Genomic DNA, 17291 nt, shown 5'->3' with positions numbered 1-17291 from the left:
TTTTTTTTTTCCCTGACTAGTAAATTTCCCTCTTTTTAGAAATATACGATCAGAGTTCGTATGCATAAATATGATATATAGGTGAAATTTAATTTTTGTGGATGTGCTCACACATAATGGGAGCCGTTTTGAATCTCCTCGCGCTTGACACTTGTAAATTGAGAATAAGCATATTTTTTTATCACTTCACTCGGCTTTTCTGTACTAGGTTTTATTTCCGAATTAAGCACTGGACAATAACTGATAAGGAAAAGTTAACAAATTTGGTTGTAAAGAATCACTCTCAAACTGATTCCCAGTAAAATTTGGTACAAATGACCAAAGTAACCAAAATAAGAAGTTATTCACTGAGGTCAAAATTAATAGCAATTGGAACAGAGGATTGTCTCATATATTAGTGAAACTCATAAGTAGTAAACTACTATTAATGTGGAATATTTGCTTTAGTTTAGTTCACAGCGTGATTGCATAAAGACATTTTTTACATGGGAATATTATAACTCGTCGCCTTGACTTTCGTAACGATTAAATTCAATTTTGTTTTACTACACCGTTGTAAAAATTCAGGACAATCAACCCACTGAAGAGCATTTACGCCATTGCATGCTGTTCCTTTTTCGATCGATCGGGTGTTAATGCAATATTAGGAACAAGAGAAAATTTGTGATTTATGTGGAGATATACAGAAAGTCAATAAGTGCCAACGCTGGTTGAAAATATTTGAGAATTTGAAAATTTGTTGAGTTTGATAAAGACCCTTTAAAATCACTGGTGGGAACTGATCCCCAACTGATTACTCGAGAAATTGCAAACACTCTTCAGGGTACTTGATCAACAGCCCAAAGACATCTTCAAGAAACTCGGAAGGTTTACAGACAGGGTATATGGGTTGCGATAATACTGCAGCACGATAATGTATGACACCATCTGATTTTCATTTATTCCGATCTATATAACTATCCTTGAGGAATTAAAATTCCAAAAATATGGGCTAGCTCAACTAGAATTATATTTTTCTTCAAAGGAACGAAATTTTATGAGTAGAGGATTGAACCTCTACTGACAAAATTGCAAAAGGTCCTGGATGAGGACGGAGATTACAATAATGGACTAAAGATAAAACTAACTGTAGGTAAATTCGTTTTATTTTGCTGCCAGTGAAATAACTGATTGCTTATGTATCCTTAATATATCCTTAATATATTGTAGAACAAATGTTAACGTTATAAAAATTCTGTCGCTCATCAAATCGCGTTACTCAACAAAACTAAACGGGGCAATAGTTTATGCAACAATAATTAATGGAAAAATTCTGTTTAAGATATATTTCAGGATCGACTTGGTAGTGTCATAATGAGATTCTATTGCTTTTTATTCTTGTGGCCGCATGGGATCACTTGAACCTATAGGCTAGTTGTCTGACGGTTTTTCTTAAAATGAGTAATTTTGGTGATGAAATAATTCCATATTCAAGGTAAAGGCCATGACCATTTTCCTAAGAAGCAACTGCATAATGACAAATGTAAAAAAACATTATTTGATGTTATTGTGATAATAATAGATGAATAATTCGAAATTATTATGTGAAATTGAAAGAGTGTCTATGTGGCAACAGTAGATGGGATGGCAATTGGCAATCATGCAAATTTCCGGCACTAAAATGAGTAAGTTGATTAAATATCCTACATATTGCGTAAATGTTAATGAGGGCTACAAGTACGTAAATGCATCTCTTAATGTTCCTTTTTCCTAATTGTTGTTTATCAGCGATGTGACATTTTGCGAAAGCTCTTAGAGAAGAAGAATACTCAAGTTGTAGCAATTTAAGCATATAAAGAATTCACTTTAACATGAATTTAAATTCGTGCTGGAAGCCTAGGAAAAGTATTGAAACGAGTAAATTTGTGGATTTTCGAGGAACAGAATACTATATGGATTATTTTGCATACCCGAATTAGATGAGTAGCCCTAAATTCGGGTAGATTCGGGTATATATTAAATTTCAAATACATATTCCAATGTGAATACAGTAAAATACTTTCATTAACGTCGTAATAATAAATTTTTAATATTACGACAATCTATATCTCTAATATTATCTCTAATATTACGATAATCTATATCTCTAGTTTTCTCCAGGCTCCGATAATGTTCCAAACACTAACGATAATTTCACTCAGATAATTCCGTATATATCAGTCCTCGGATCTCCCTCACTAGAGAAATCGCAGCTTGTTAGTAGCGAGGCTACATGGGGCGTCCCATGTCGGTCGGCGGATATGGGACGAATCACATACAAAAAACGACTTTATATTTGCCACCAGATGCAGATTTATTCAGGAGATATACTCCCTTTGATCAACTAACAACTGAATCATACGTTCAAAGGCGAGGAGATGCGGTTCGAAGTCAACCTTGAGTATCTTCGTTGTTTACACTCCAACATCAACATCAGGCTATGGAGAAGAAGTCGAGACTTCCTATATGGACCGAGAGAAGTTCTACAGAGAAGATCATACCTTCTATAAGGTCATTGTTGTTGATTTCAACGGCAAAATGTGCCCGAAAAGAACGCCTGAGTAACTAGCCACGGGTCGCTGTTGTGCCAAAGTTCTGTACGGGATCGCCGTATAGAATTCGCCTCTTCCGGGGTAGGTTTTCCTTCACGCGGAGAGAAACGAAACCAGCTAAGAACAGAGAGCGAAGTCCCAAAACTCTCATCAGCTGAGATCTTCTCGCTTCACTACCCGGCTTTTGAGAAGATTCCGTAACGAACAACATTGACGAGGAATACACTCGGCTCGATGAACACCTTCACGACTGCACGAGGAAGGCTGAGAGTTTCAAAATTGCAAATGGGATTTGCAGAGAAACGATAAAAGAAGACCTTAGAGAGGAAAGAGCAGAAGTGTTGGCTGAAGCTGCAGAGGCGACAAAAAGCATTCGCTACGCTCGTCAAAACTTTGCCAATGGTGAGAAAAAGATGACGTCTCAACGGAACCCAAAGAGAAGCAACCATAGCATCGAGAAGTGGAATGGAGAAAATCATCTACGACTTCTACTCTGATCTCTTCTACAGCCATATCCACTTGCCTCTTCACCATCTGAAAGAAGATGGAAATGTCATTCAAGAGGTTCTCTCATTAGAAGTACGACAGTAAGAAGAGTCAGTAAGAAATCCTACGATTGTATCGTAAAAATCGTAATCGTAAATCGTACGACAGAATAAGGTAAGAACAATTGGAAAACCTTCTGCCAGTATTTGTCAACACTGGCGAAGCGCTTTATAAGTTACCTATCGAAGTGCAGAATTCCTAAACACTGAAAAAAGGCTAGACATGTTGTTGTATAGGAAAGGAGACCCACATGACACCGGCAACCATCTGCTTACTATCCGGTATCTACAAGCTCTTTACAAGAGTGGTTCCTGAAAAGTTGTTAGATGAAAGGCAGCCATACGAACAAGCAGGGGTTCAAAAACGATTTAGCGCGATTGACTACATTCACACTGTGTCAAAACTCATCGAAGTATCGGTAGAGTACAAGATGGCGCACTGTCTCACCTTCATCGCCTTGAAGAAGGGACTTAGTTGAGACGAAAGTGGTCACTGAAGCTTTCCCCAGCGAAGGCGCCTCTACTCAGTATGAAAAGGTCCTTTAAGAGTTGTGGAGTAACTTCATGACAGGAATTTCGCCATGCTGCAACAGTATCATCATCGACGTGGAGAGAGGGGTCCAGCAGTGTGACACAAATTCACCTAAAATATTCACGGCCACGCTTAAGAACGCTTTGCGAAAGTTGAAATGATACGACATGGAAGTGAAGGTAAATGCTCGACGGCTACACCATCTGCGCTTTGCTGATAACATCACTGTGATAGCATCCAGCACCAGCCAGGCATGACTAATGGTAACCGAATTCGAACATATGGATGCATCGGTCTTCAGCTGCATCTCAATAAGACGATGTTCATCTGTAACGGATGAGTCTCGGATGCTCCATTCACGCTCAACGGAAACAACATATCCGCATGAACCAGCTGCGCTTATCTGAGTCGGGAAACAGGCATGAAGAACGACTTGACTTTCGAACTAGGCAGAAGGAGACGAGCGGATTGGGGAGCGGATAACAGCGTCGAGGATGTAGTGAAGAGGACTATGAACATCCGGCTCCTTGGTCACCTCTTCAACACCGCCGCCGTTTAACCTGAGCTTCAGAAACCTGGGCACTTCGCAAGCAGGAAGAAAGTGCGGTGAATGTGATTGAACGCGCAATTGAAAGGGTGCTAGGATTATCCCACTTCACAAAAATGAAAGAGGGGATTATAAATCGTCACCTATGCCAGCCATCGAAGATTACGAAGAAGTTGCTGCCGCGTTTGCCAAGAAAAATAAAGTATGGTGGGTCGGACACGTGGTGCTTTCTAACGACAATCGTTGTACCAGAGCTATGCGTGACTGGATACAACGCGACATCGAAGGCACCGCAAGAAGATAGACTCTAGGAATGGAGCTCTTTACGTAGTCTTTCAAGGAGAAATACGATGTTCTTCGAGTCCTTTGCGAGAAGAAAAGCCACTGGGCAACCAGCGCGATCGGGACCAATGAACAACTTGCTGGCGACCGCTCGACCAGTTCGAAGAACAACGGAAGTCAAGGCAATCAAAGTAATATCAGTCAATCACTGAAAAAAAAACTTGTTATTGATTGCAAATAAAGATAAAATTTAAAATTTAAAACCATTTTAAGAAAAAAAACCACGTAAGATCGAATCTAGAGGAAATCGGCATAGAACAACAGCTTGTTTTGGTGAAATCCGTAGAATGTAGCACAGGGTCGATCTAGTTTTATGTTGGGAACTTCTAGTATAAATATACAACCAGAAATTCAGAATCATTGGTTGCAGGTGTGATATATGTACATTCAGAAAAGCCCTAAAGAAAGAAGAAAGGATGTAGGTTGCTAAGGATGAAAAGTGCGCTCGTCTCTCCAAAACACTAACAGAACTACACCATGTTCGAAAATCCCTTATACATGTATCTTCTGTTCTTCGTATTCATCCCTGTAAGTTACAGACTCATTGATCTCTTTTGTTTTGGATCCATTGTACTAAACGCTCTAATGTTATGTTAAGTGTAAGTGTGTTATGTTAAGTGTAAGTCATGATCAAAAGCTGATCTCGTAAGAAATTATCCCTGAAACTATAAAATTAGATTATTTTGATTTTTATTCATTTCGTTATCCATCCCAACATACTTCAGAAAAAGTGGACAGAAATAATGATTGTATTGCAGTGTATGTATGTATGTATATATGTATGTAATGTTGGGAAAGGCATATTCATAGAATTTGAATTTCAAAGAATCTTTTTTCAAAGAAATTGTTATAGTCTGTTTTAGATGTGAAAAAACTTATTCTCAGCAACATCTATGAACCACACTACGAAAATAATGAAATTTTTCTCTAGGTGTAAATTAGAATTATGTGAATCTTGGTTAGAGAGAAGATAGTAAAGTTTTAAAATAAAAGAGTAGGTAAAATGTATCAAAGGTTAGTTTTCTAATGCGATAAAAATTTTATTCCGGTTTCAATTCTAGATTCCCTTCAAAATTTGATCCTGATTGATCTGATTCTGATTTCCTAGCATTTCTCTTTGGAAAAACATGCTGTTGTAAGTGTAGTCTTTCTCGATTGAAAAAGTTCCGCGCATTAAATGTTGTACACGTTGTGAGGGAGGCAATCAAAAGTAGTGGTTGATGATTTTCAGAGATCGAGGGTAAACGTTGAGGAAGAGATGAAAAGAAAAAGTTTTGAGCTGGGCGCACAAAGGAGTATGTTAAACCCGACCATTATTCCTCCAGTAGCAGTGTATAAGCTGCCGCCGACACAGTGAAATATCTATTAATCTCAACACAGCAGGATTTACTACGCGCAGAGACAATCTTAAAAAACTAAATTGATTTGTTTTTCTTCACCAAGATCTCTCACTTCTGAACAAAAAGACACCATTAATTCTCACTCGTTAATGGAAATGTTACATGTATAAGATTTTTCACGTCGAAAAAATTAGGTATGTGAAAGAATCCTGCTGCAAAATGCGCTGCATACGATGAGAATTTTCTACGAATGCACTTCTGAAGCAGATTAGGACAATATTTATGTAGATAGCCGCCGGCAAAAGGTTTATTGGGTTCAGAAGAGTTTTAAAGAAGGCGTGAAAAATAATCGAAGTGATCTCAATGAGATACGCTTATGTATGTCGTCCGAGCACACAGAAATAAATTAAATATTTATGAGTTCTGCAAGAAACTTCGATGCTTACGTCGTGAAACACCTTATTGTGGGTACGAGCTCTCGGCTACCATGTAATTATGGACACCCCTTTTCGTTCTGACAAACAACCCGTTATTGACGAATTCATACGACATTTTGGAAGGTATAAGTGTTCTGCAAATAATTTTCATACTGTAATAGTTAAATAGAAGGACTGCAGAGGGAATTATACGCTCTTATTGTATCAGTGATAATATGTTAGGAAGAATCTGGCAAGCTTTTCCAACTACACATGGAGATGCTTAGCTCAATCCAAAATATCGTTATAAGTCTCTTAGATATAAATCGTAAGAATTTGCAGGATGGAAGTGTGCTTGACAAGGGTTTTGTTCAAAATTTACCCCAAAGTGCAAGTCTCTTATCCACAAATTAATCCAGTACTTAGAATATGATAGGACTTAGCAAATTCTCTGGAAAAAACCAATGATTGACGTAATTGTGAGTGGTTCATTGCTATCTCACGTTCACGTGATAATCAAATATTACAAATATTTACAGAACCGTATTCGGTTCTGTTAGACGAGCTCACCGTGAGCTCTTTTTCCTTAGTCAACTAGTAATTAATGTTGAACAGGTGGTTTATTTTGAAGAGAAGACACAATTGATAGCGTAGGGATAAAAGTGTACGGATACCGTGGACCGCTCGGGAAAGAATTTAATTAAAAATTCTTCGCAGTTCCCAGTAAGAGCCTTGATTTTCAAAAAGAAAAATGGAGAGATGAATGACCAACCTTCTCCATTCCGCTTTCTTCGAATAGGTTCATTTTCGGTTTCTCTGAAAAATACATATTTTAATCCCCTATCCACGTAATGTTACCTGCGGACGAGGAAATAGAGTTCGCCCAATTTTATCAGAAAACTATGTATATAAATTTGAGAAAGAAAATCGAGAGTGAGAAACGCGAGGAGTTTTGAAACACGAGGATTTCTGAGCAGTACGACCTATCGAAAAAGTAATATATTGTGCAAATCCCAAATGAAAAACTGTGAATTTATAACGAAGTGAACTAAATGAGTAATATGGACAATCTCAGCATACAAATGAGGTTAACGAATGAGGTATGATCGATAATGAGCACAAAGCGCGTACTATGTAGAAATAAAGATGAGCATCACCTGTAACAGATCATTCATCCGTGTTATGTAAACATGCTGTGACTAGGATCATTTTCACTATTCGCAACGTATACGACATTCTCTATCTAACATAGACAAATGCGTAGACGTATAGACATTTTCCATCTAAAATGTTCTTAATTTATGGCGAAAGGATTATTACAAAAATTTTGTAGGAGCTGGAAGTATCAAAATAATTTCTTTCAAATCATTAAGTAGCATAAGTTCATGTTTAAAAACCTGCTATCATAGGTAGCCGGTACTTGTTTCTTCTCATTTACTCTAATTTGTTGTATGAATTTATCATCTAAGCAAAAAGTACCTTGCAGCATTTCACTGCAAGAGCTAATTAAGGGATCCGAGAAGGGTAAGGATGAGGATTCTAGATCGGACGCAAGCTCGACCTATTTTTATTTTTTGTAAAGTGAGCAAAGTGTTGAAGCACGGAAAGTGCTAAGAGAGTTTCAAATTCTGAAATCCTTTTGTCAACGTTGAGAAGAATAGCAATGACGTGGATAACTCATATATTTCAATAGATTTGTGAAGACTTTGTTTAGAAAAAGGTCCTCCTAATTTATTCTGGATTCTTTAAAATCCTTCTTCTGTGCAGCCTAATTCTTAGATACCTATTATGTCTTAATTGTTTATTCTGTACACTACACAACCCAATTAAAAAACTGGGTTATTACCAGAGGATTCCTCAAATTTTGACTAAATAGTTTACAATAAATTAGAAAAAAGTATTACTAAAGAATACGATTCTCTTTTTCCTGTTTCAAAAACCACTAGACTCGCTTTATTCAAATAAATATGTGTTATTCACCCCATCAAGAAGATGATTACATTAACATAATATTATGATTGTTCCATAACAAGAAAAAACAATTCGAGTTATTATTGCCACCGAAACGTCATCATGAACGGGAAACCATCTCAATATCCGTAGAAAACCTTAATTAATAGCGGCTAACAGTGAAAGGGGTGTGAGTTCAGTGATTGTGACTCGCTCAGCGGCAAGGTTTCAGAGGAATTTTTCAGGATTTCTAAATGTGCTCTTCGAGCTTCCCGCTGTACTTTTGCAGCTACCTTCTTTTTTTGAGAAAAATTCTTCCGTGTGAATTGGCAAATCAAATGAACAGAAGCTTTCTTTCTCATTCTTCTTCTTGCGATTTAGTATTGCCTGACGTGATGGAAGAGTTTCAGAGTTTGAAGTAAAATATGCAAATTAAAAAGTGTTCACGTCACAAAATTAGTTTCCAGAAACAAATGAACTGCCAAAAGCATTAGTGCACATATTTATAGCCTGCTAATAGCTTATAAAATAATCAATCGTCATGAATACGGTGAGTTTACAGGAGTAAGGTTTGCTAACAAAGAGATGATCAAATGGGTACTTTTTTCGGTTTTTCATAGTTTCGATTTTTAACCAAAACTACTGGAGTTCCCAGAAATGTGATGAGATCCTGACGGAACGAATCGTGAATAAAAGTATTTCGCCTCTGCAACACAAAAACCTTCTTAAAATACAACTACTCCATTAAATGTAATAAAAATTTGATTTATATGACCAAACAACACTCAGCTATGTATATTTTCCCATATTAATCTTTGACAATGAAAATTACCTACTTTCACACAACTAGGTAAATTAGATTGTACATTGCTTGGCCACATATGTTCGTTGCGAGCGGATATGGATGAATGAATCGCACAAAACCTCATAACCATGATTTTAACGGAAACTCAATATTAGTTTTTGAATAAGGTACGTGTTGTCTCGACCGCAAGTACTGTTTTAAATTAGTGGTAAAAAAATACGTGCGATGAAGATGTGAGAAGTAAGAAGATAGCACGTGATGTTAGATATTCGGTAGGGAAAAAAGGTGTTTTCGGATGATCCGTATATGTAGTCAATGACTAATCCTTTCTAATCCCGTCATTTTTCTCCTATCCCATTCTCTAAAGAGATATCACATGAGTATTTCACATGAACTTAGAATCTTGGATTATAAGAAAAGACAAGGCTTCGAAATTGGAAGCTAACCAATAAATAATGCGAACTCATCCACAAGCAGAATAACACGTATTAGTACAATTCATATGCGTACGACACGCACGAATTTCTTGGAAATTTCTCCTCAGACCATATTACTTGAAAATATAAATTGATAAAGTTCATAATTAATAATCTATAAAACCATACATCTATAAAAATATATCTATCTAAAATATGCATACTCCACAATATACATACACTACATCTATACAATACACTATACATATACCATAACGACAAAAATGCACTCAAAATTTTTAGTAAGTAAAAAAACAACAAAAAATCAATCTCAGCATACAAAGAACAGCGCACTCTTCCTGATTTGTATTTATAGGCAGCGTATCACAATCCACGGATCTCACAGCCGGGGAGTCGCGAAGCTATGTGGCGTGTCCCCAGGTGGAAAATAGGGGGCTAATCGCTGACCAAAAGCATCCCTGTTGCTGCTCTGAGTCGCACGCGGATTCAAGGGATAGACTCCTGTTTGTGCTGCACTAGGATCGGATCATAATAATATTGCATCCCGCACGTGAGACCAGCCAAAAGCTTGCAATCAAGTGATGGCCTGGTGCAAAGGAGGCGGTTTGGAGTCGTCTCTAACAAATAAGCTTCACCTGTCCACTCTAGAGGAGCGAAACGTTCTTCCAAAAACTCATGAGTCAAGATGCCGGCTACCTACCTACCTTTCAGCATTAAAATCATATGCAACGCACAGTGATAAGAAGGACTCCCCGATTCCGAAGAAAGACTGGTACGGTAACGATAGAAAGGACTGGGTTGCAGAAGTCATCTAGGCTACCGAAACGAAAAAGGATTAGTGTGACCATCTGTACTTACAAAGCACGTACGGCTGCATCGTATGCGGCCGTGAAGAATTGATGATGAATGATAGGATGATTAAGTATGACGTTGTCGGACTGACCGAAACGAGACGACGCCACCCACTGAACGCCGTATATGACACCAGAGATCTTCGTCGATTACGCTCCAACATCAGGCTCCAAAGAGGAAGAAGTCGTAGTTTCTATATGGATATTAAGAAGTTCTTTAGAGAAGATCATACCTTCTACAAGGTCATAGTTGCTGATTTCAACGCAAAAATTGGCCCCAGAAGAACGTCTGAAAACTTCACATCGGAACCCATGGGCTTCACTGGAATGAGTGATGATTTCTGAGTTCATCATTACGACCAAGACCATCCTTGCGAACTCGCGATTCTAGAACCTCTCTCCTCTACGCTGGACATGGGAGTACCCGGTGGAGAGTACCGTAATGAAATTGACCACATCATCTGTAAAAGGTTCTGTGTGACGGATTTTGCTGTTAGGACAAAGTTCTATACGTGATTGGGCCATTGCCCCACCGCGGTAGATTTTCCATTGAAAAGTCGTTAGATGAAAGACAGCTATGCGAGCCAGTAGGGTTTCGAAGAGGATTCAGCACGATTGACCACATTCACACAGTTTCGAAGCTCATCGAAGTATCGGTAGAGAACAAGATGCCCCTCCCTCTCACCATCATCGACTAGAAGAAGCCTTTCTTCTCAATTGAGACTTAGGCGGTCATTGAAGCCTTGGACAGCCAAGGCGCCTCTACTCAAGTACATAAAGGTACTTCAAGAGTTGTAACGTAACTTCACGACAAAAATTTCGCCAAGAATATCATCATCGACAGGGGTCCAGCACTGTGACACAAATTCACCTAAAATAATCACGGCCACTCTCAAGAACGCGAGTATTGGAATGGGACAGCATAGGAGTGAAGGACGGACAGACGGCAAATACACCATCTGCGCTTTGCTGATGACGTCGTCATGATTGATCTTATATCAGCCAAGTGGAGCGAATGCTGACCGAATTCGACGATACTTGTCGATGCATCCGTTATCAGATAAATCTGAAAAAAAAGATGCTCATGCGAGAAGGATGGTTCTCGGATGCTCCATTCACGCTCAACGGAAAGAACGTATTCGAATGCACCAGTAACACCTATCTGCATCCGAAAATAAACATGACGAACGACTTGACTTGCGAGCTGGGCAGAAGGAGACGAGCCGCGTGGGGAGCGTGTGACTGCATAAAGGAAATAGTGAAAAGGACTATGAACATCCTCCTCCGTGGTCACCTCTTCAACACCGCCGTAGTTCCTGCTTTGATCTATGCTTCAGAAATGTAGGCACTTCGCATGCAGCAAGAAAATGAAGAAGAAAACAGAAGAAAAGAAGAAATGTCATTGAACGCGCAATTGAAACAACGCTAGGAATATCCTGCTTCACACAAATAAAAGAGGGGATTCGAATTCGTCTAATGTGCCAACGTTCGAAGAGTAGAGACGTTACGTTTGCCAAGGAAAGTAAAATAAGGGTCGGACATGTGATGCGTTTTAACGACAATCGTTGTATCAGAGCCATGAGTGACTGGGTACCACGTCACATCGAGGGCACCGCAATAAGATAGACCCCATGATTACATCTCTTTACGTAGTCTTTCAAAGGAAAATACGATGCTCTTCGAGTTCCTTGCGAGAAAGGAAGCTACTGGGCCATCCTTGCGCGCGATCGGGAGCAATGGAAGTATCGCTCGTGCGCGCTGGAGCAAATCGATGAACAACGGGAGCACAAGTGATACAGGTGAATCCAGTACATCCCAGAAGTGGCTTCGTCCGGCCAAATGATCTGCTGTGTGCTTATGATCTAAGTGCCTTCTATGATTGCAGAAAGTCCTTCGTGGTTTTGTACTTGAAAGCTAACAAGAACCACAACTAACAAAAACTATAGCACGAACACTGATTCTTATTGGAAAGATCCCAACAACGGAAATTTCTTCCAACGCTGTCTTTAAGATATGCTGAAAAAGGATTCTAAAAAAAAGTGAAATAAAGAATTCTAGTAAATGATCTCATTGTGCTTCACTGATCCACCATTTTAATTTACTTCTGGGGTGTTCAAGAAAAGCTAACGTTTCTGTCGCAGTTGTTCAAAGCACCTATCATAAAAATGAATTCTAATTTCCGAACAGTTTATTAGAATAACGACAGTTTTATTTAATCGGAATACAAAAAAACACATGGAATATAAAATTGGTGCAACTATGTGGAAATAATCTTTACATTCACATCTTTATATTCAACAAAATGTCTGAGGTGGATGGATGGGTGGATGGTGTTCCACACGTTTGGAGTGAAATTTCTACTAAATAGGTAGGCATGTGGTCGGAATACCGTACTTTAAAGTGTCTTATAGACCTCTCTTGGAAAATCTTATAACGAATGTACTTTCAAGTAAGCGAAAGTAAACGAGCATCAAGGAGGGATCTTAAAGATTTTAGCAAATTGCGCAATTCCACTTATATTGCACAAAGCAAATATCAAAGATGTGGTGAACAGCTTAGTGAGCGGTAGAGGATGACAAAAACAGAACAATTAGATGCTAGTAATCTTCCTGAAACTACGTATTAACGTTTAACGTTAGGTTGCGATTATATGTAGCAGTTGAATCGGATCTGCCGATGATATCAACGTGGTTGTTATCGCTTGATTATGCATTTGTAAGCTGACGAACTAAATACCATGACAAAACTGCAGCCTAACATTTAGCCACACTGCGAATTCCCAGGTTTAGTGGGAAATCCATAAAACGTCATAAAAAGACGCCTGTGCTAAAGGACTTGAGTAGACAGCCCTTTAGGATCGCAGCGGTTTGCCTGGGAAACATTCTGGTGAATGCGTCTGCAATTTTGGAGGACCCGACTGGAATATACACGGTTCTGCGAGACAGTATGGAGAATTAGTCCAAGGAGGCAGCCCGTAATTTACACGATCTTGGCAGTCATTCTGCAGGATGCATGCTCTAGCTGTTTCTCAAAATCTTTCCTTAACGCTTATTAAAGCTTCGGCAGTGTTTTCTTCGTAAAGTTCCGTGGTTTCTGCAAGAAATAGTGGGAATGGCAATAAATAAAAGAAAGAGAAAAAGGAAGTATACACTTCAGTCCACAAACGATAGTACTAGCTTGTTTCGGAAACCATCTACTTACGAATCGAAACTTCCACTCTTAGGGGGATTGTTCGTGTGTCATTATTGCTATCAGGAAACCGGTAATCATCCAGCACATAATTTTGCAGTTGTCCACAACTCCACGTTCTCCTTATGCGAATTTTTGCTTTCTTCAGGATCAAAATAACACATAAATTTCAAAAATCCATCATAGAAATAATTGTCTGATATCATATAATATATATATATATATATATATATATTATTATGCAAAATCAAGCATACTCAAATGAAAACGCATTGCAAATTTGGCAATTTCTTCAGGATACTTTGCGAAATATGTTAACATTACTATTTCAATGTTGTTGTTTGCTAACGTTATAGTCTTCACGTTGAGAAATCCTAACGTAGCTATTTCATATCTCTGTTCCCAATCTATTTTTTATGTGAGAATGCGAGATTCTTCCAAGGATTCACACAAACTTTAACATTAACTTTCAATAAAGACATCTTGTCTGCTCACCTCAATATTAGATCTGACCGAGACGTGAAATTTAAAAGAAATTCTGATATATTTCTATAAAATATGCCAAATTTTAATTTAGAAATCTTCGGATTCCTGAGAAAGAAGCATTTTTTTCAAAATAATTCTAATAAGCCAGAAATTTTTCGTTATCTTCACTCAATTTAGTCATCCTTTCGAACAAATTCTTAAGGAAGTCGGATATTACGGTCGTAGTCGATTTACAAAATCGCCCACCTAGTTTCCAACAATTACTGTTTTACCCCTATAGATTATACTTCATATCCTGGACAAATTTATGTAATACTAGCAGCTGAAGATTAATGAATGGCTTAGATCCACATTCATTCGACTTGCGCTGCCCTTTACGGCTGAATCCATAGCTTGGAACCAGCATTTAAATCGCCTTAAGGGCCCAGGTGTAGAAGCGAGTGTAACTCAGTGGAACTAAAAAAAAAAAAAAAAATAAAAAAAAACGTAAAGCTCACAAAAAAAACTATAGTGGGATCGAACTGAGAAATGTAGTGGATTGAAGGTGAAGTTCTGAGTACCTTAATTGGCCAAATATCATGCATAATGCTAACTGTTCTCAAAGAGGACAAGAGATTGATGAAAATTCTAGAAAGAATCGCATCCGACTAAAGATATCGTAAATGTTGGATGCTTAGTACAAAATGAAGAAAGAAGTTCATTAACGCCATAATCGAACCATGCACTTTTTTGCACCCGTTTATTTTTCCCATTTTGTACTTTTCGAAGAGGATACAAAATAAGAAGAATAGACGGATACAGTCATAAAAAATTCTACAATATAAACAAGGGCTGACGAAGACGGACATGATGCTTCTCCGTCTTCATCTGCCCTTATTTATACTGTAGAAAAAAAGAGTTAAGCTAGGTCTTGCGCTCAAATTGATTGAAAAGCTGAAAAATCAGCTTACAGAGTAGGCGCATCTTAGGATTACGAAGACTTCAACTCCTGAATACATACAGTTGAAGAAGCACACTAAGATTTGCAAGAGATGGATAACGATAGAAATTGATTTGCTATCACCACAATATGTTTTTTAATAACGCAAAGCTCACGTTTATTGCGATCTACGAATCTCAAAAGGTACTACGTGTCTGAAACGCAAAATTATTGGAAAGAATGAGTTGACGATGAAAATTTTTGCAGAAATCTATAAGGAGGAGAATAGAGGTTTTAAAGTTATGTTAGCCCTCAATGTTGTTCTGCAGCTCCACAGAAATGAAAGAAAGAACTTGTTATAACTGACTATTGGCTTGGAAAAGCACAAAACAAACGTGAATATAGGCTGAAAAAGCAAAAAAAAAGTTTTTCACTGTTAGCAGTGAGAAAAGAGCAAAAAATTTTTCACTTCATCATTTCGCTTTGACAAGAACTAATTCGAATTTCCCGTAAATTCGTGAAATTTTTGAGCGTAACCTCCTTTACGTAACAGAACTAAATTAATAAAGATTAGAGTTGTGCAATGCTAGACTTCGCAGTCGGCAGACTAGAAAAAAAATTGGGAAAAAAATCAAAGCGTGCAAAAGTTAACGCAATCGCAATTACAATATTCCCCAGGGATTCGGATTGTTCGTTTAATGTCCTTGGCGAGTTGGCTCGTTTTGGATTGAGTTGATCATCCAATTCCTGGCAAAAATGATCGTATAAAGCGTTCTGCATTAACGAAAAGGGTCCGCTGCGAGGGACTTTTAATCTTCTGCAGTAAGAGAAAGCTGAGACCGTAAAACGTAGCACGACTGAATTTTAGTTCGATTACTTTTTCCCCCATGACTAACTTTGTGTAAGAAATAAGTAAACTATTTGCCATATAGTGTAACGGATATGAGATACCAGCAAATTAAATATATCTCCGTTTCAGTGAACTCATGAAATATTGTAAGTTAGGGCCTGTCTACATTTGAAAAAAATCGTCCCTTTGCAAAATTGCAGCAAATGTGATCAAACAATCAAATTAGCTTTAACGATGTATTCCAAAATCAAAAAACGACTTTTAGAAAAACTATTTGCGAGAAAGACCATTTCTAAGGGCACTATTTCCCCAAACTCACCTGTAGCTTACTACAATTGCCGTTTAACTGATACGTGAAGGTTGTAATCAAAAATTTCTATGTTAACGTTTAACAATTATGGATGAGCAGGTGAAAAGAGTACCCAATAGTCATTCCACCTGGAGTCGTTAATAAAACGAATACAGCACTGAAAATAAGCGAACAAATTGCGCCTGAAACAATATCAGTTTTTTAGATCATCATAGAAATCCGGAAATTGTTAGTTCTATAAATACTCACCAATTGTAGAGACCATGAGAAAAGCTTTGTTATCTCTTTTTTTCTATTGAAATATCCAGTCGCTAATTGCAGAAACGAAATAATGGATTTCTTTCCGTGGTTTTCATATATATGATTTGAATCAAATGTTTCATGTTTTCCTTACAACATTAAATACTTCTTATTTGGTTCTCTATGAAAAAATAATCTACCGATGTTTCTTTTGATTGATTTTGAAGACCGTACTCAAGAAAATCTCATGGAAAGTAGATTTCGCTTGAAATATGATTTCTTTCTCTGGTACAACCGATCCAAGGATTTGCCAACAATTCTCTTACAAACCTATAGAAGCATACCTCATCTCAAAATTTCAAAAATACATACTTTATTTTAGGAAGCCGATAATATTTGTGTTAGAAGTAAACAATTAAATCCTTATTTTAGGTCCGCTAGTAACTATATAGCTATTTGAATTCTGATCAGCTGTGGACCCCTGAAGATTTTGTTGGCCTTATCCATACACAAAGATACTATGCAAAATTTGATGGTACTATAAATGATAGCATCCTATATTTTGAGGGATAGGATTTGAAGGTTATTAAAACTAGTGATCTTAAATAAACCTTAAGGAAATAAAGTTCCAAGTTCAACCTTGTTCGATTCATGGCATTGTAGAGTTGAATTGTGCATTACCTTTCTGGAAGAGAACCAAGATTATTATTGATCTTTATTCTGGCTGACGTTTCGGAGTCATCGCCTCCTTCAGAGCATCGAAAATCAAAGAAGCGTGTAATCTACCCCCTCAAATGCCTCGTTACCCCTGAAAGATTTGACTTGGCAAACAGATTACTCAAAGGCAACGTCAGAGAAGCGGACCACAGTAGCGCTCAACTTGATAACCGTAAAGCCGTGATGTTAGCGGAGCACCGGTTGTTTGAGTTCCGCCGCTAGTAGTAGCTAATAACCCTTCCATC

At 37.9% G+C, this 17291-nt stretch overlaps 3 protein-coding genes across 3 annotated transcripts in view; 2 read left to right on the top strand and 1 right to left on the bottom strand.

Moving 5' to 3' along the window:
• The window catches only part of RB195_021820 (uncharacterized protein), a gene marked incomplete at both ends in the record, with an annotated part of 34749 nt that extends 27652 nt beyond the window's left edge, over nt 1–7097 (bottom strand). Inside the window, one exon of the mRNA XM_064208727.1 lies at nt 7065–7097. Coding sequence (XP_064064608.1) covers nt 7065–7097 — 33 coding nt within the window. The remainder of the gene's footprint in view (nt 1–7064) is intronic.
• On the top strand, nt 1619–3594 carry RB195_021821 (uncharacterized protein; the record flags this gene model as incomplete). Its single annotated transcript, XM_064208728.1, has 3 exons — nt 1619–1664; nt 2760–2972; nt 3353–3594. 3 exons carry the CDS (start codon nt 1619–1621, stop codon nt 3592–3594), a joined length of 501 nt encoding a protein of 166 aa, XP_064064609.1.
• A 4253-nt stretch (nt 7098–11350) lies between the features above and the next one.
• RB195_021819 (uncharacterized protein) lies at nt 11351–11680 on the top strand (the record flags this gene model as incomplete). Its single annotated transcript, XM_064208726.1, has 1 exon — nt 11351–11680. One exon carries the CDS (start codon nt 11351–11353, stop codon nt 11678–11680), a length of 330 nt encoding a protein of 109 aa, XP_064064607.1.
• Nucleotides 11681–17291: the final 5611 nt, after the last annotated feature.

The sequence above is a fragment of the Necator americanus genome, chromosome X (assembly GCF_031761385.1).
Source record: "Necator americanus strain Aroian chromosome X, whole genome shotgun sequence".
Lineage (NCBI taxonomy): Eukaryota > Metazoa > Nematoda > Chromadorea > Rhabditida > Ancylostomatidae > Necator > Necator americanus.
Note: the sequence above shows the minus strand (reverse complement) of the source record. Positions and strands in the feature narration are given on the sequence as shown.